General features: G+C 49.1%; 1 protein-coding gene across 3 annotated transcripts in view; it reads left to right on the forward strand.

Moving 5' to 3' along the window:
- LOC147455665 (uncharacterized) overlaps window positions 1-18,828 on the forward strand; it is a 43,662-nt gene that overhangs the window by 13,728 nt on the left and 11,106 nt on the right. For 2 of the 3 annotated variants that reach the window (XM_086514404.1, XM_086514405.1), the window contains exon 3: window positions 9,393-9,427. The exons of the other annotated variant lie outside the window; for it this stretch is intronic. In XM_086514404.1, coding sequence (XP_086370530.1) covers window positions 9,393-9,427 — 35 coding nt within the window. The remainder of the gene's footprint in view (window positions 1-9,392; window positions 9,428-18,828) is intronic. 3 annotated transcript variants of the gene reach the window in all.

Genomic DNA, 18,828 nt, shown 5'->3' on the forward strand with positions numbered 1-18,828 from the left:
GCTGCACAAGTAATTATAGGAGGATACATCACGGCTGAAGAACAAGTAAATTATGCTAAGGAAGATAGATGTTATCAATGTCACGTCAAGGGTCACATTAAGAAGGCTTGTCCTAAGACATCCCCACCTAAAGAACCTAAGGCACCCACAGCAACCACAAGCACTTTAATAAACCAAGCTAAATCTTCTCATGTCTCTGGCACACACATTGATGAGTCTCTCATGAAGTGTTATGGTCATGTAAAGGGTCAGCGTTTTATCATATTGTTTCATCCAGGCAGTATGCATGATGTGATTAGTGCCTCTCTTGTTGAGAGAGCCCGCCTAGAGGTTAGTCAGAAATCTCCTCTCGAGGTGTCTGGCTTCGCTCCCGGTATGGACTCTCTCATCACGAAAGAGTGCCTTAATGTGTTGTTTACAGTTCAACAAGCTGCTTTCCGTAGGAAATTTCTCGTGTCTCCTCTTTCAGGATATGATATGCTTTTGGGCATTAGATGGTTTCGTGAGAATAACCCTCTCATTGATTGGGAGGCCAACACTCACATTAAATGCCAAGACTGACTCTCCCATGATCATTCGTGTTGAGGAGGGTCTGCATTCTTTGTCTCTCATTTCTCGTGTGCAAGTAAAGCGTGAATTACGACGAGGAGCACAAGCGGCATTCATCTATGCTGCTCCAGTTACCCAGAGTATTCAGGCTCTAGACAAGTATTCAACTTTGTTGTAAGGTGCAACGGAATGAATGTTGTATTTTCTCAAGATTAGTGATCTTTACTGCTCAAGGTTTCTTTTAGTTTTTTTTTTTTTCCCGAGAAAAAGATCCTTCTATTAGTTAATGAAAATTGCCCATAGGGCTACATCCACCTCTGCAAGAGAGGGCTACAACAAGCATGATGGAGAGACTCTCCCAATGAAAAAACAGCATATATACAATGAGGCTAAATCAAGAGATGGGAGGAGGGAAGAGCCACATAGGTGGACAGTAGTGCCATTTGGGCACCCCCTGGACAATGGTGTAGAAAGGCCCAGGGCGCCAGAGTCGAAGGAAACCCTCGCGGCGCTCCCGCATGCGGTCGGAGCTGCCCTATAGTCCCTCAATCTGTCCTCTGAGAGTATGGATCAGCTTTAGCCAAAAGTCACGAACAGTCTCTGCTGGTGGCACAGGGCGAGCCTCAAAGATGCGGAAATAGCGGGCCCACCAGATGAACTAGAGAGCTAGGCCGCTGATGAGCTCCCAACACTCCTCTCTCTCACTGCACCACTCCTGTGGAGTAAGATCTGTAGCAGGCTGGAGTGTAGGTCGCCCCCCCTGCATCACTATCATCCTGCTGGTGGAAGATAGCTCAAACTGAAGTGTCGGGCCCGTGAGGGTGGACCAAGCCGCTGCCCCCCAAGTGTACTGTCGAGCCGTGGAGAGGGAAGGCATCAACCGAAGAACTCGTAGCCACAGCTGCTGGGCCGAAGGACAGTCCCAAAGACAGTGACGCTGACTCTCCACCAACTGGTCACAGGCTGCACATGCGGCCAAGAGACCACTATGCACAAGCCAACTCCCTACTGCTGTGGCTCTGTGTGCAACCAGACACTGGAACAAAGTGACGCACCTCGGCTGTCTGGAGTCCCACAGCCTCTGCCAAAAAGCTGCCAAGAACTCTACTGTGAGGCCCTCCTCCTGCCATTGACGTGCTGCAGCGGGGAGGGCCTCTCTCTGTGCTACAAGTATATGACGTCCAAGCCGAACAGTGTACTGAAAAAAGGGGACTCCTGGGCGGTCTGCAGAAGAGAAGGGGTCCCTCCATAGCCACTCACCAAGATCCCACTGTACTCATGCCAGTGGACAGCACTCCCAAGCCCATAGCCTCCAGTGTCTTGTCTCAAGAGCTGCTGGGTCAAGGTCGATGACGCAAGTCCTCCCACAGATGCCCACAACTCGGATCCTCTGGAAACAACACTCTGCTACCTGCGGGGCCTCTACTGCAACTCGTTGTAATCGTCCCCCACCCTGAAGCTCGAAGAACAGGGCTGGGACAGTGCGTGAGCCACTCAACTGGAACCGACTCTGAGATGTCCTGACACATGCTCTGCACCCCTCTCATGCCCTGTAGCTGGACAGCTTGTACCTCCTCTGACAAACCTGTGAACGCTAGCCAGTCACCTAGAGAGCGCGCTGGACCTGCTACCATGGGGCCCCAAGAAACATGAGGCCGACTCCCAACCAAGTGGCCTCTCTGAGTGCTAACCATGGGGTTCCAAACGAGGGGCTGCCGTAGGCGCTCCTCCGTGCACGTCGGCTGTCTCTGCTCTAGGCCACGCCGTAAGAGCTCCCAAGATCGAAGCAAACTCACAGCGAATTGGTCCTCCAGTCTCCTGCTCAAACCAACTCGGCGCAACTCTGTAAAGATCCATCTGGTCGAAGGTTGCCAAGGGCCTCCTGACTGAGGCACCCTGGCACGAAGCCTCTGCAACAAGAAACCCTTCCAGGGCTCCTCGCCTGGAAGAGGTCCTCTGACGATGAACTTCCCAAGAAGGGATCTGCTCTGCTGTGCTAGATCAATGATCCCAAGCCCTCCCTGAGAACAAGGAAGTGTGATGACCGACCAAGCCACCTTGGCTCGGGCAATCCGAGTGTCGCGACCTGACCAAAGGAAGTTCTTGATCAGCCTCTCAACCTGGCTGATACAAGAACTCGAGAAGATCCAGCAAGAAGTGATGTACCACATAGTCGCCAACAACAACTGGTTGGCAACTACTACTCTGCCAACCAGCGAAAGTCGTGCTGAGCTCCAATGTAACAGCTTTCTCCTCATGGACAGGAGAAGAGAAGCAATTTGCTGCTCGGGGGACAAGTCCAAACCAACTTGACAACCCAAGTACCGAACTGCAGTCCCTGGAAGAATCCACCTGAAACCCTCTCTTGGCATCCAATCTGGTACAGGAGCACTGCCAACCGAGAAAGCCATTGTCTTTCTCCAGTTGATCAATGCGCTCGATGCACAACAGAAGGTCTCCAAAGCCTGCTCACATCTGTGTAAATTGGCCTCCTGGCCCTCTAAGTACAAGGCTGAGTCGTCGGCAAACTCAGCGTCCAGAAGCTCATCTCCCCGTATGGGGAGTGCTAAGCCCCTCAGACCAACCTGCTGTGACGCCAAAAATCTGCTCATTGCCTCCGCATAGAACAAAAAGAGAAAGGGGGCAAGAGGACAACCCTGTCTAATGGATCGTGTGAGCATGAAGCGCTCACCTCTACCTCCTGCCAAAAGCACCTGACTGTGAGCCTGTCTGTACAAAGCTGACACCCCTCTGATCCAAGCGTCTGAGAAGCCCATCCTGCGTAGTGTGTGCTCTAGAAAGTCCCAGTCAACTCTGTCGTATGCCTTCTCAAAATCGAGAAGAAGAATCACAAGGTCCTCCCCACGGAGTCGTGCCAGGGCAGAAGCTTCCCAGAAAGTGAAGATGTTGTCAAGGATACTGCATTCCTTGACAAAACCTGTTTGAGTCCCATGTATAAGGCTCTCCAAAAGTGGCTGAATCCTCAAACTCAAAGCCTTGGCAAGAATTTTGTAGGTTGAGTTGAGGATGGTGATGGGACGCCACTGTCGAATCTCATCCAAGGAGCCACCCTCCTTTGGAATGAGGTAAATCAGGCCCTCACTCATGCTATCCGGCATCACTCCTGTGTGCAGAATGTACTGAAAGGCACTACAAAGATCTGGGCCAAGCAGGTCCCAGTACTCCAAGAAAAAATTGGGAGTCAGCCCATCCTCACCTGGACAGCTACCACGAGGGAGGGCCCTAAGAGCCGTGTGCAGCTCCTCAAGCTGAAGAGGTATCTCTAGCCTCTGGCGCATCTCCTCAGTCACAAGACAAGGCATCTGTGCCCAAACCTGCTCCCTGCATGCATCCTGTCTCTCTGACTGGGGCTCAGCCGACAGTAACTCACGGTAAAAGTCAATAGCAACTGCACGCATATCCTCGGGCTCACAAACAACTGACCCATCGGGTCTCCTCAACTGATTGACCTTGGCATGCGAGTGCCGAGGTCCCACTGTCTCAAAAAAGGCACCTGTCACTCTATCACCCACCTGAGTCCACTAAGATGCCTGTCGGTGAAAGGCAAACTCATGGCGCCTCTCCTCTGTGCAAGCAAGCTCTTGTCGAGCCTGCTGTAACTGCTTCTCCAACCATGGACTGTCTGGGTGCTGCTCCTGCATCCTCTGTAGTGAAGCAATGCCTCGTCTGAGACGCTGCTCCTCCTCTCTCGCTGCAGCCCGTCGAGCCAGAGACTCCTGGAGAAAAAAGTGGCTAAGCTGAGCTAGGCCTAAGGCCACTCTGTCTGCAGGTGGAGCCTGGCTGTCCATGCCCTCTGTCCAGAGAGCCTCTACCCTCTCTTTGACTGCTGAGTCCAACAAGGCCCGCTCTGGGATGCGAAGCATCGTGCTCCCACTCCTCTGCCTGTCTGCCACTGTGAGGATCACTGGTGCATGGTCCGAGAAGGATGTCCCTGCCAGGATGCCCACTGATCCCCCCAAGTCACTGAAGTGGTCACTAGTGTAGAAGCGATCTATACGCGATAGATTCACTCCTCCCACTCTGCGGTCCGATCTAGAGAAGGCAAGACTCTCTGGAGACCTCACAAAGCCAGAATGCTGCCATGTATCCGAGACCCTCAAAGTCATACACAACCTCTCCCAAGCTGCTAACTCGACTCCATGCACAGTAGCATGGCTGCCTCCGATCCTGTCAGAAGGGTCCTCCAACATGTTGAAGTCCCCTCCTACACACCAATGGTCAACCAGTGGCAAAGACTCAACAATCTGTGACCAAAACTCTGCACGAGCACTCGCCACATTGGGCGCATAGATGTTCAGGAAGCCCACAAGGCCACCCTGAACCTGCATAGTAATCCACTGAGCCCTGCCTAGCACAATAATCCCTCTGCCCACAATGGCCTGCTGCAATGAGTCCGCAATAGTCATACATACCCCACCCTGGATGCCTCCAGGTCCAAAAGCAACTGACCAAAAGGTATCATAGCGTCCACGCAAAATCTGACCACATCGCCGAATGCGGCTCTCAGACAAATGGTGCTCCTGAAGCATAAGGAGATCAATCTCTCCTCCCATAAGGCAACGCTGAAGCTCCTGACGCAATCGGCCCCGCTGTCGTTGAAACTGGGGCCCACCTAGTCCCTGCACGTTCCACGAGACGATCCTCATGGGGAGCGAGAGAGAACAAATGTTGCCGCAGCAGCAAGACGGGCTATCTTCGAGGCTGGCTTGGATGGGGAGTAATCTGCATCCGAGCGTCCTCTAGATAGGCGAGACTGTAGTGAGTGCCTGGTCCAAGCCCAAGCAGAGCGAGCCGTGCGTAAAGCAACCTCCTCTGTCCAGGAGTCCTCATGAATGTATACATAGCAAGGCAAACACTGCGTATCAGCAAAAAAGTACACCACAATGTGCCTACATCCTGCTGAGTCTGGGGGTGTCACCGCAAACTTGGCCAGTGGCCACAAAGTTTGCAGCAAATCTATAACGGCAAGTTCTCCCATGTGGTGAGAGAACTCGAGAACCTGTGTATGCAACCATCCCACCACTGAGTCGAGGGACCACTCTGTCTCGGTCCTACCACAGAGGGGGAAGGAGAAACCAACTGCTGAGTCCAAGGCCTCTGTCCCCCTAGCGGCGAGGAACAAAGCGTGGACCCTGAAGCAGGCTGCCTCGTGGTCTGCTGCAGAATCGCCGAGAAAGCGAGTGAACCCGTAATCGAAGAAATCCCAGCGGCGTCGGAGGTCAATGCTCGTCAGACCACGAGGGATAGCTGCAAGGGAAGATGTCTGAATCTGCACAGGGGGCCGCAAGAAGGGCTGACCCTCTCTCGCTAGGCGACTCGTGGCAAAGGCGCTGCCAAGAGATCTCCTAGCCGCTGGCGAGGGACCAGTCTCCTGAGTCGACTGTGGTACTGAAGCAGGAGGAGGGGGAGAAGGAGCTGGGGGGGGGGGGGTGGAGGAGAAGAGAAGCGGGGTGGGGCGACAGAGACAGGGGGGCGATGTGGGGAGTGGGCGAGAGCAGAGGGCGGGGGAGGGGATGAGGAGGAAGAGGGGAAATCTGAAGGTGGGGTGGCTGGCGAGGGTGAAGCGGAAGTGGAGGCTGGCGTAGGGGGCTCCTCCTGCTCAAGAGGACCAAAGCGGTTCCCCGTGGGAACCCACTGTTGCTGAGTAGGCACCTGAGGGCCACTCTGAGTGCCAGGCTGTCGCTGTGGCCCCTGGCGTCGACGGCCACGGGCCTGCTGCCACCCCTCCTCCGCTAGAGCCCCAGGCTCGGAGGGTGGCTCTCGATCTGTGTGCTGTGTCGCTGGCTGTGGCTGCGGCCCAACCTTGGCAGGCTGGGGCTGAGGCTGAGGTGCAGGTCGAGGTCTCCTCCGTGGACATGCCTTCGCTAGGTGGCCCATCTGTCTGCAAATGAAGCACTGGTTCGGGAGACCCGAGTACTCCACACTCTGTCTAAACCACCCCCCACTCACCCGAGGCAGAAGGATGACCTTCGGGAGCGTGTGGGTATCTCTGACCAAAACTCGAACTGAAGGGATGCCAGCCACCTTGGCAGCCACAGATGCTGCCGTACGAGGTGTCTCCAGGACAGTCCCGATGGCGGAGCCAATCCTGGAGAGAAGTGGAAGGTACTCCCTCCGTAAACCCGGAAAGCAGACTGAGATGGGGATGTCTGCCTCCTCTACTAGCACATCCGAAGTCGGGTCAAAACCATGTCGCCACTGTCGAAAGTGGACGCGTGATGCTCGGATGGCCAGTGGACTCGTAGCTATGACCTTGGAGGCCATCTCGGAAGTCTCGAACTCAATCTGGTAGTACCCCCGTCCGAGAATCTGGACATCCAAGATCTTGCCCACCTCTGCGAGAAGGCGGGCCTGGAGAAGGTCTCGCAGCTCTCCTCTACTAGGACGGGTGCCGAGAACCTTGCAGATGACAGAAGTCGCCTGCAAGCGTTCTACCTCTGCGGCAAGGCTCGCTTGCTCTGTCGGCGAAAGAGCAAGTCGAATGGTGGGCTCAGCAGGGTCGGGCGAGGGGGCTTCAGGCGAGTCTCTCTGTGGCGGAGCTGGAGCCTCCATCTGTGTCTACTGCTGAGTCGAAGAAGCGGGTGGTGAAGAAAATCTGCAACCGAGTACGCCAAGCACTTGTCCGAAGAAGAAGTGATGCAGAGCCAAGTGCAGAAGACCTTCGGGAGCGATGAGGACAGGGGGGGGGGGATGGGGGGACGGATAAAGCGGCGAGCAAAAGTTTAAAAGGCTGCGGGGGGGGGGGGGGGGGGGAGAAGCGGCAAGGGAATGGGGGGCAGCGGACGGGCTAGGGGGCAGCTAGGGGGGAGGGCAGCGAGCAGCAGAGGGCAAGGGTGGCAGGCAGGGCTAGGCGAGGGAGACAGCGCGAGGGCGATGGGGGCAGCGCGAGGGGGTAGCGCGCGGGCTGGAGGCAGCAAGGGTGAGAGGGAGGGGGGGGGGGGGGGGGGGGGAGGGGGGAGCGTGCAACAGCAGCGATCAAGGTTCCTTTTAGTTCTTAGGGAAAGAGAGAGCTTTTCGTCTTATAGAGAGTGTTGTGATCACGAACAAAGTGAGTGGATCTTGTGCGTGCAAGTGAATGAGACTGAGAGAAGGAGAGAAAAGTTACGACACCGAGAGGTTGTAAAACCCTCCTCCGAAGGCCCCACTCTCGTCGGTGAGAGTGGTCTACTTGATTGCACGAAAGTGTACAATGCGAATGCAATGGACTGATGCTATTGGACTATGCTGATGACGGCGACGGTGATGACGGCGGCGGCTTCGTGGCTGAAACTGTGACTGTTCGGGCTGATGTCGTGGCTGGAATTTCCTGGTTTTTGCTGATGCTTTAAGGCTGAAAGAAAACCCTGGTTCTTAGGGTTTCTGCTGCGTTTTTGAATAGGCTGCTGCCGACTGAAAACGCTGATGTTCTGCAGCGTTTTGAAGGGGCTGAACAGAGGTTAAAACGCTGATCTACTTGCAGGTTCAAGGGGCTGAATTCTGGCAGCGTTTTTGGGGCTGAATCCACCAATGACTTGCATTGCATGCTAGCGTTAGTGGTTGCTTGGTACTGCTGCCAATGGATAGAGAAAACGCCGAACCTGTTGAGCTTTCCCCTGGCGTTAGTAGCTAATGAAAACGCTGATCTTCAGGCTTTGCTGGCGATGGTTGCTTGATGAGGAAACGCCAGATGGGGGGAGGTGCTAGCGGTGGATAAAACGCTGGCTGATGGAGTGTGGCCTCGCCAAGGTGAGAGAGGGTTGGACACCTATTGCTTGGGGAAGCCTGCTGTGTCTTTCTTTGCTCATCTGCCAATTTGTGCTAACTTGGGTTTGCTTATATATTAACTTACCCAATTTGCCCTACTGAGTACCCAACAAAAGTCACTTAATAAATAAGTGAAAAATGTCAAAAATAGGAAAAAATGGGATAAAGTCATCTGAAAAATCCCCAAACTGACTCTGATGGAATATGATGGAAATGCTTATGCTTATGCAAGGTGCAACCAGAGGATATGCATCTACACTGAGTGACTGGGCATGCACGGTCTACGAATAGACTCACAAAAGTGCCAGATCACTTCTAATCTAACTTGACTGGACTTGACGGAAACCCTGCTATGGTGTAGCTTGTCCACGGACACATAGGGTTGGGATGTGTCATGTGACATTTGTTTACCAAGTTTAAGCGTCTCTTTTTGAAAGATGATCTTCCACCCCGTCTCCCACCCGAGCGGCCGGAGGACCATCCCATCGAGCTTATGGGAGGGGCACAGCCTGTCAGTAAGACTCCCTACCATTTGAACAAGACACGGGATGAAGAGTTAGAGTGGCAACTCACAGAGTTGGTGGCTCGAGGATTCATACATCCGAGTGTAAGTCCTTTTGCTGCTCCTATTTTGTTTGTCCTTAAGAAGGATGGTTCGTCTCGTTTGTGTGTTGATTATAGGGCATTGAACAAGATGACCATCAAGAACAAGTTTTCGATGCCTCGCATTGAGTATATCCTTGATAGGCTCAATTGGGCAAAGGTTTTCACTAATGTCGACCTCAAGAGTGGATAACATCAGGTACGGACAAGGCGACATCTTCAAGACCACTTTTCGCATAGAGCGAGGGCAATGGGAGTATGTTGTTATGTCTTTTGGATTGACAGGTGCCGTGGGTACATTTAATCGTCTCATGGTAGGCCGTTTCGGCCATATGGTTGGTGTATATGTGTTCATCTTTCTTAATGATATTCTCATTTTTTCTGCATCGTGGGAGCAACATGAAAAGGATGTCGAAAGGGTACTAACCCGTTTTTTCTCACTGAAGTTACTTATCTGGGTTATATCATTTCTGCAGAAGGCGTCAAGCTAGACCCCGCAAAAGTGGAACAGGTACGTAATTGGGATTTGCCCAAAACTGCATATGATGTGCGTTCTTTTCTTTGTTTATGTCAAGCATATAGTTTGCACATAGAGAACTTTGCACGCATTGATGTTTTGAACGTCTATGTGTGTTGCCCTCTCTCAGGCCAACCATATTGCATGATGCACATGATTCTCTCACGGGTGGGCATAGGTGAATGAACACCACTTTGGAAAAAATAGAAAGATTCTTTTATTGGCCTAAAATGCGAAAATATGTGTTTCGTTATGTCACACAGTGCACTATATGTCAAAAGGTAAAAGCTCCTCAGGGTAAGCAACAAGGTCTCTTGCTTCCGCTGCTTATTGCCAATGGACCTTTTCAAGATATTTCCATGGATTTTGTGACTAACCTTCCACCTAGTTTGCATTCAAGGAACACTCAATGTTTGACAATTGTTGATCATTTCAGCAAGTTTTGCATATTGATTCCTTGTAAGGCCACAGTCACTGCACAAGATGTAGCACGGTTGTTCATAAAGCATTGGTACCCCCTCTGTGGTTTGCCAAAATCGATTGTTTCAGATAGGGATGTTAAGTTCACATTCAATTTTTGGCACGCACTCTTTGAAAATTTTGGCACTAAGTTCGATTTTTAATCAGCTTTTCATCCACAGTCAGATGGTCAGACAGAGATTTACAATCAATTGGCTTTTGATGTTTTAAAGTCATATGTGCATCATCAGCAATCTCAGTGGGAGCTCTATCTCCCATTGGTCCACATTATTTTGAATGACTCTTTTTCCTTTGCCATTGGTTGAACTCCGTATGAGGCAGCTTTTGGCCGTCCGTTCCAGTCACTTTTGACTTTGCTCGATCAGTCAAATGCCTGATGCCAATGCTGAAAGTCAGTTATTGGATGAGAATTCTGAGTGTGTAAAGCTTCGGCTAAGCAAGGCTCAAGAATCTTATTCACGACAGGCTAATAAGCATCGTCAGGATGTTTCGATCAAGAAAGGGGATTGCGTGTATTTAAGAATCATGAAACAACGCCTTAAGCAAGTTGGAAAGAAGTATCCCAAGTTGTCTTTTTGAACGTATGGTCCATTTCCTTTCATTAAAAAGATAAATGAGGTTTCAATGAAATTGCAATTGCCCAACTCATGGTCAATGCACAACGTTTTACATGTTTCTTGGTTGAAAGTGTTTCAAGGAACACCTCCAACGGACATTTCGGAAGAAGAAGAACCGGAGATTGTCGATGAAGCAAAAGTCATGGAACCGGAGCAAATGTTGTTGCATCGGTTTCGCCATGGTTCAAAGAAGCAAGTGAGAGTACTTTTTGAAGTTCAAAGATCGTAGAACCCACAAAGTAGTATGGGTCCACGAAGACTTTTTCAAAGATTATCCAGAGTTGTTGGAAGACTACAAGGAAGCCATGTAGCTCGGTACCAGTACCTCACTATAAAAAGGAGGGGATGTCACGTGCACATCTAACCCTATGTGCATGTGGACAAGCTACTTCAGGACAAGGGTTCAATTAGCCTAGCTTAGCAAGTGTTCCGGCACTTTTGTGAGTCTGTTCGCAGACCGTGCATGCCCAGGTGCTTAGAGTAAATGCATATCCTCTGGTTGCACACACCATGATCATCAACATTACCATCAGAATCCATCAGGAGTATTTTCCAATCCATTCAACCTATTTTTTCTATTTCAGCCATTTTTCACTTATTATTTTAAAGTGACTTTTGTTGGGAACTGGGTAGGGCAAATGAGCCAAGGCAATATAAAAGCAAACCTAGCGCTAGGCTTATCTGGCAGAAGAGCAGGAAGTGCACAGGCAAGGAAACCTTGCAGCAGGCATCTCTCTCTCTCTCTCTCTCTCTCTCTCTCTCTCTCTCTCAAGCAAGACCAACCCCAAAGAGCCCTGGCGTTTTTCCAACAGCAAAGCCAGCGTTTTTAGCATTGATTCCCTGGCATTTTCAGCCGCTGTCCACAGCGTTTTCAGCCAAGCACTACAGCGATTTCAACCTGCTGATACAGCGTTTCTAAAGCACAAAAGATCAGCGTTTGAAGCCCCTCAGATCAGTGTTTTTGCAGCAACCAAACTCAACGTTTGCAGCAGCATATACAGCAACAGATAGCATTCCCGATCGTCGTCACCATCGTCTCCACATATTGTATCATAGCCTCTCAAGCTTGCATCAACATCTTGTACCAGATTTGTGCAATCAATAGCATAGACTTCTCTCGCCAACGAGGGGTCCAAAGCCTCCATAGGAATTAGTGCAATCCTTGACGTAGATGGGACAGGGGGAGGGTCGGAAAAACCTCCTGGTGGGGAAAATTCTTCTTCGCCTCTCTCTTATGCTCACCACTTCCAAGCAAAGTATCCATTCCGCTTCGAGTGATGACCATCCACTGAAGTCTTGGGTTCTTAGGTCCGTGAGGAACTTGGGTTCGTGTGGGTCTTGGGTTCTTGAGGGTCTTGAGGTTCTTGGGGGTCTTGAGGTTCTTGGGTTCTTGAGGTTCTTCTTTCGCTTGCAATCTGTGTTAGAGAAGGATCTTCTCTTCACCCGAGTTCTGCTCTTTTCCGCGGGCGCACCCCTTGGCGGCATTGCGCTCACGCCAAGGTTGCTTTTTCCCACCTCACGTCGATTGGTCGGCCGCTAAGTGCACGGTCCGCTCTCAATGAGTGAAAAGAGGCACAAGGGGAGGTTGGACAAGCCCTTCTTTCTTGGGTTTCCTGTCACTCTTCAAAAACACGATTAGGAATCGATACGCCCAAGAAGTCTTGGGTTTGTGCGACCGCAACAAGCAAAAAAAATTCATGTGGTTCTTTCCTTGAGTGATACAGAACACTGCCAAAGCTCTGATACCAATGTAAGGTGCAGCGGAATGAATGTTTGAACTTTGCTCAAGATGAGGTGCTCCGAACTGTGCTCAAGGTTGGGAGGGCCTTCCGTTCTTAATGAGAGAGTGCAATGATCATAAACAAAGTGAATGGACACTGAATGGAAGTGTATGAGACTGAGAGATAGAGAGAGAAGAAAAATACGACACCAGAGACGTGGTAAAACCCTCCTCCGAAGGCCCCACTCTCGTCGGCGAGAGTGGTCTACTATTGATTGCACAATCTGATACAAACTGAATGCATGTGACTGATGCAAGTCTAGGCTAGATCAATGACGGCGACAGGGATGGCGAGACCGATCTAAGGGCTGAAAATTGAAGCCTTTGTCCTGCTGTCCAAAGACTCAAATGGCTGAAATCTAACGCTTCCTATCTGCTGTCCAAAAACGCTGATAGGCTGAATTCTGTTGTGGCTGAAAACGCAAGAGAAAACACTGCCTTTGCTGGTCTTTATGGCTGAAAATCTGCTATTGTGTTGGGGCTGAAATGGCTAAGGAAAAACGCTGATTTGCTGACAGAAAACGCTACGTACTGCAGTCCTTTGGCGATGGAATCCTACTGATGGAAGACGCTAGCCAAAAAGGGGTGGAATTGTGGCGATTGATCCCTGCTGAAAACGCTATGCAGAGGTTGATGATGGCGATGAGCATCTGATGCAAAACGCCAGCAACGGAAGGTCTTGCTTGAGAGGGAGTCTTTGCTCGGAGGGAAAACCGCCACCAAGGGTTCTTGCTGAGAAGTTGCCTATTGAGCACTGGTGCTCTTGCTGCCTCTTCTGCCAATTAGTGCTAGTCTAGGTTTGCTTATATACAAACTTAGCAAAATTAGTGCTGCCTCTTCTGCCAATTAGTGCTAGTTTAGGTTTGCTTATATACAAACTTAGCAAAATTGCCCTACCTACTTTCCAACAAAAGTCACTTAAATTAATAAGTGAAAAATGTCAAAAATAGGGAAATTAGGCTAAATTCATTGGAAGATTCCCCTGAAGCTGTGCGCAACCAGAGGATATGCATCTACACTAAGTGTTTGGGCATGCACCGTCTGCGAACAGACTCACAAAAGTGCCAGATCACTTCTAATCTAGACTGACTGGACTGATTGAACCCTTGTCGTGCTGTAGCTTGTCCATGGACACATAGGGTTGGATGTGTCACGTGACATTGGTGGAGAGCCATCAACAAAGCCAGCATTTTTGCCTACTGCAAACCCTTGCGTTTTTGCTCTAAATTGTGAGCCAAAACAACCAGCAACCCATCGTCTTCAATTTTCAACCCTTTCCCTCACTACGAATGTCTCGGATCCACCGACACTAATCACCCTTCTGCAGCCCACACCTTAGCAACCCATCGAGCCTCTTTTCGGCCATTCCCTCACCGCATCTAGCTCTCCCATCGCTGTCCATCATTTGCTCCATTAACAGCTATGTTTTCAGCCTGCACAACGTGTCAAATCTGCTGCATTTTTGCACAACCAATCTCCCTTTACTCCTCTCACATCGGGAGCGCAGATCAGTCCCAGATCTACCCCTCAGCGGCCATCAGCAAACCCTCATCGAGACGAGCCAAAGGTGCATCAAATCAGCCCCAAAGGTGCTTCACTTTGAAGAGTTACCGCAGCCACATTTCCCATTTGAGTCAGTAGAATCTGCATTTGAGGTCTTGCATGTGTGTACATTCCATTTGCGAAATCAAAAGCAAATACAACATCAACAATGAAGCGAGGGGCTCTTGAGAGGGTTGGTTGGGACCCCATCACGTGTCCTCTCTCTCTCTCTCTCTCTCTCTCTCTCTCTCTCTCTCTCTCTCTCTCTCTCTCTCTCTAATTGGATCCATCCTGCACACATAACACAACACAAGCCAAACTCACACCTAGAAACACGTAGCGAGGGGAGATCAGGCTCACCTCCCAACCATATAGCCAATACGGGCTCGCCCCCGAGCCTAAGAGCCTACAGCCAAGCTGGCAAGCCTCTGCCATAAGGCCCGGTGTCCCATACCACCAAGCCCACACCAATTCAGGTGTGTGGGCAGAGCTACCAAGGGGGGCTAGGCCCTAGAGTCCAAGTGTGGTGATCACACAAGATGTCTCACAAGTTCTATTTATAGGACTTCATAACCAATGGGCCAGGTTCACACTGGCCGGACATACTGCAGGCGCCTTTCCTGATGTCGCCTGGGAGCCTATAGCCAAGCGGGCAAGCCTCTGCCATAAGGCCTGGTGTCCCATACCACCAAGCCCACACCAATTCAGGTGTGCGGGTAGAGCTGCCAAGGGGGCCTAGAGTCCAAGTGTGGTGATCACACAAGATGTCTCCCAAATGAGACTCAAGACCTATTTATAGGACTTCATAACCAGTGGTTCAGGTTCACATTGGCCGGACATACTGCAGGCGCCCTTCCTGATGTCTAAGATGTAAATATATATATATATATATATATAAAAGGAATCATCATCCGTGCTAAGTACCACGCATTCAAGCAAGGAAAGAAGTAGTGCAAGTGTAAAGTTTAAATCTTGTCACCATTTATTTCAATTCCGTTGCACTTGACACTTGACCATTATATTAGCTATGATATTGTAGAGTATATAACTGCAACTTAAAAATGTTAGTCTTTAGCTACTTGCACAGAGAATAGCATCAAAGAATAGCGTCAATCTCTTTACCCAGCCATCGACCACACTACAAAATGATCGCCATTTTTGCTACAACTTCACATGCTGCGGATTTTTCTTGAGAGGGAAATGAGCTATCCAAACGATGACTATGAGAGTATAGCCAAATGCAAGTGCTACCAATCAATTAGGCTAATTTCTCCTAACAAACATCAAATTTAATTTGTGTAAGCTGATTGCATCACATATCCATCTTAAAATGGTATGTAAGTGTTGCTCACGCTACAATAAATGTGCCTTGAGCGTTGCTATTGAGCTAGCCTATTGCTACACAGACTAGAACCGAAATTGTGGTTGCCATGTTAGGTATCGTGACTTCTGCAAGCCAGCATCGTGACTGATGTAAGTATAACCCACACATCGTGCTGAAAGGAGTACCTTGCAATTTATTAACAAAGAAATGTTGAGGCCTCTGCCCATAGTTACCTAAAACAGGAAATTGGGACTAGGAGGAACAACGGGCACTGAAATGCCATTCTTTGTTACAGATACTTACATTTGAAACACGGACAAGGATTCAGAACAAGAAGTTGGAATGGCAACGAGGAATGGAGACCTCGAAATGGCCATTCCTTGTAACTATGCCTCTACCATTTCAGAGTGGTGATTACTTCCAAAATAGCTACTCTAAATTTCGCCACTATTGCAACGATCGATTTTCTAAAGTGGTACGCCTTTTTGCTTTGGGAATTCAGATAGCGCCAATGGAACAATGGGTTCGAGTAGTTCACACTCAACTTCTGTAGACCGAGAACGCATACACGAGTGTTTATGGCCTTAATTGGCAAGCCGGTCACAAACTTAAGTTTTATACAAGATATTATTGCCGCTTGTAGAAAATGCTCTAAGCTAAGGTTGTCAAAGGCAAGTGTGAAATAGAAGATGCTTCCCTTATAATCTTTGTTAATTTACCCATGACGGATTATTCAAAAAGTGACTCCTCATGACAATGTGAATAATTTATAGAATGGCTCTTGTAAAGCAAATCCACCGAGTTTCGAACTTTTGAGATAACCTCCACACACACCCTTTCTTAAAAGTTACAATACTGATAGCAAAAAAAATTTGCTTTTGAATGCCAATAAAAAACAAGATTAGTCCCAGCTACAGTGATTAAAATTTGAGATTGAATGGCCACATAGGGACAATTCAAAGAATGCAATCGTTCGTTAGAGAAATCTTTAGCTACGCCATCCCCACACAATTCATAAAAGAGAAATTCTAATCCAGCAAGGCGCAATGGCTTGATTAATAAACATACTTCAAGTGCGACTAAGCTCACATAAACCAATGCTTAGCCAATCACTTTGGGAAAAATTAACACAGTCTGCACTCGGAATGGCTAAAGTAGAGTTTAGCCATGAAGCACACACCCTTGGAGTGATCCCAAGATATCGCAAAAGCACACAAAAAAGATGCAATTACGAAACATGTGACACCAAAAAGAAAATTAATCACAAAAAAAAAGATTACCGCAAATTGCACTAGCCAGTGTCAAACAAAGAAGTGAAAATTGAAGCCTAGAAGCATGACTTGCGAGGGTCCCAGTTCAACTATTACAAAGTCTAAACTCAGACTATGGAGGTTAACACAAAACCATATGTGTACGTGGACAAGCTACAGCACGTGACACATCCAACCCTATGTGTCCGTGGACAAGCTACAGCACAAGGGTTCAGTCAGTCCAGTCAGTCTAGATTAGAAGTGATCTGGCACTTTTGTGAGTCTGTTCGCAGACTGTGCATGTCCAGACACTTAGTGTAGATGCATATCCTTTGGTTGCACACAGCATGATCATAAGCATTCCAATCAGAATCCTTCAGGGGAATTTTTCAGTGCATTTAGCCTATTTTCCCTATTTTTGACATTTTTCACTTATTATTTTTAAGTGACTTTTGTTTGGAAGTAGGTAGGGCAAATTGAGTAAGTTTGTATATAAGCAAACCTAGACTAGCACTAATTGGCAGAAGAGGCAGCAGGAGCACCAATGCTCAACAAGCAACTTCTCAGCAAGAACCTCCCTTGGTGGCGTTTTCCCTCCAAGCAGAAGACTCCCCTAGCCCTAGCGTTTTTCATCAACATCACCATTGGCATTTTTCTCAGCAGATACCCATCGCCAAGAAGACCTCAGCACTAAGCGTTTTGCATCATAGAACCATAGCCAGACCATTTCATCTGTAGCGTTTTCCAAAACCACAGATCGCCCACCTTGCATGGCGAATTTCAGCAGATAAAGACCAACAGATTTTCAACAGATAAAGACCAACCGATTTCAGCAATGAAGACCAGTCATATCAGCGTTTTTAGGAGCAGAAATTCAGCAATGAAGAACCAGCCATATCAACGTTTTTAGGAGCAGAATTCAGCCTATCAGCGTTTTTGGACACTCATTAAGAACGGAAGGCTCTCCCTTTCATAAGAACAAAAAGGAACCTTGAGCAAAGTTCAAACATTCATTCCGCTACACCTTACATTGGTATCAGAGCTTTGGCAGTGTTCTGTATCACTCAAGGAAAAAACCACAAGAATCACAAGAATTTTTTTTTGCTTATTGCGGTCGCACGAACCCAAGTTCGCTTGGGCGTGTCGATTCCTAATCGTGTTTTTGAAGAGTGAAAGGAATCCCCGGAAAGAAGGGCTTGTCCAACCTCCCCTTGTGCCTCTTTTCACTCATTGAGAGCGGACCGTGCACTTGGCGGCCGGCCAATCGATGTGAGGTGGGAAAAAGCAACCTTGGTGTAAGCGCAAGGCCACCAAGGGGTGCGCCCGCGGAAAAGAGAAGAACTCGGGTGAAGAGAAGATCCTTCTCAAACACAGATTGCAAGCGAAAGAAAACCTCAAGAACCTGAAGCCCCTCAAGAATCCAAGAACCCAAGACCCTCAAGAACCCAAGTTCCTCGTGAATTTAAGAACCAAAGATCATAGTGCATGGTCATCACCCGAAGCGGAATGGATACTTCGCATACAGGTGATGAGCATGAGAGAGGCGAAGAAGAGTTTTCCCCATCAGGAGGCTTTCTCGACCCTCCCCATTCCCCATCTACGCCACGAGTTGTACCAAATTCTATGGATGCGATGGTCAAGTCGATGATGGTACAACAACAAGAAACGAATCGAGTTGCGATGGCACAACTAGAAAGAAAAGAAGAACGACAGGAAGCCATGGAATGCGAGCGCGAAGAAAGAAACGAAAGAATTGCCATACAACAAGAAGCGACTCGAATTGCCTTGGAACGCGAGCGCGATGAACGAAAAGAAAGAAAAGCACAAAGAAAGGAGGAAGCCGAAGCAAGACGAGCAGCCTTGGAGACCGATCGTAAGGTCATCACCCGAAGCGGAATGGATACTTCGCATACAGGTGATGAGCATGAGTGAGGCGAAGAAGAGTTTTCCTAATCAAGAGGCTTTCTCGACCCTCCCCATTCCCCATCTACGCCACGAGTTGTACCAAATTCTATAGAGGCGATGGTCAAGTCGATGATGGCACAACAAGAAGAAACGAATCGAGTTGTGATGGCACAACTAGAAAGAAAAGCAGAACGACAGGAAGCCATGGAATGCAAGCACGAAGAAAGAAACGAAAGAATTGCCATACAACAAGAAGCGACTCGAATTGCCTTGGAACGCGAGCGCGATGAACGAAAAGAAAGAAAAGCACAAAGAAAGGAGGAAGCCAAAGCAAGACGAGCAGCCTTGGAGGCCGATCGTGAGGTTCAAAGAGAACTCCGCACTCAAGAATTGGTTCGACAAGTTCTTGCCTCGAAATCTGAACCAGCCAAAGATGTTGGTAGTTCCTCAAGTGGCGCTAGCCGGGATCGGACTCCAACAGTCCAATCACAAAGAAG

This window comes from Adiantum capillus-veneris, chromosome 6 (assembly GCF_014529385.1).
Source record: "Adiantum capillus-veneris isolate H3 chromosome 6, ASM1452938v2, whole genome shotgun sequence".
NCBI classification, from domain to species: Eukaryota; Viridiplantae; Streptophyta; class Polypodiopsida; order Polypodiales; family Pteridaceae; genus Adiantum; species Adiantum capillus-veneris.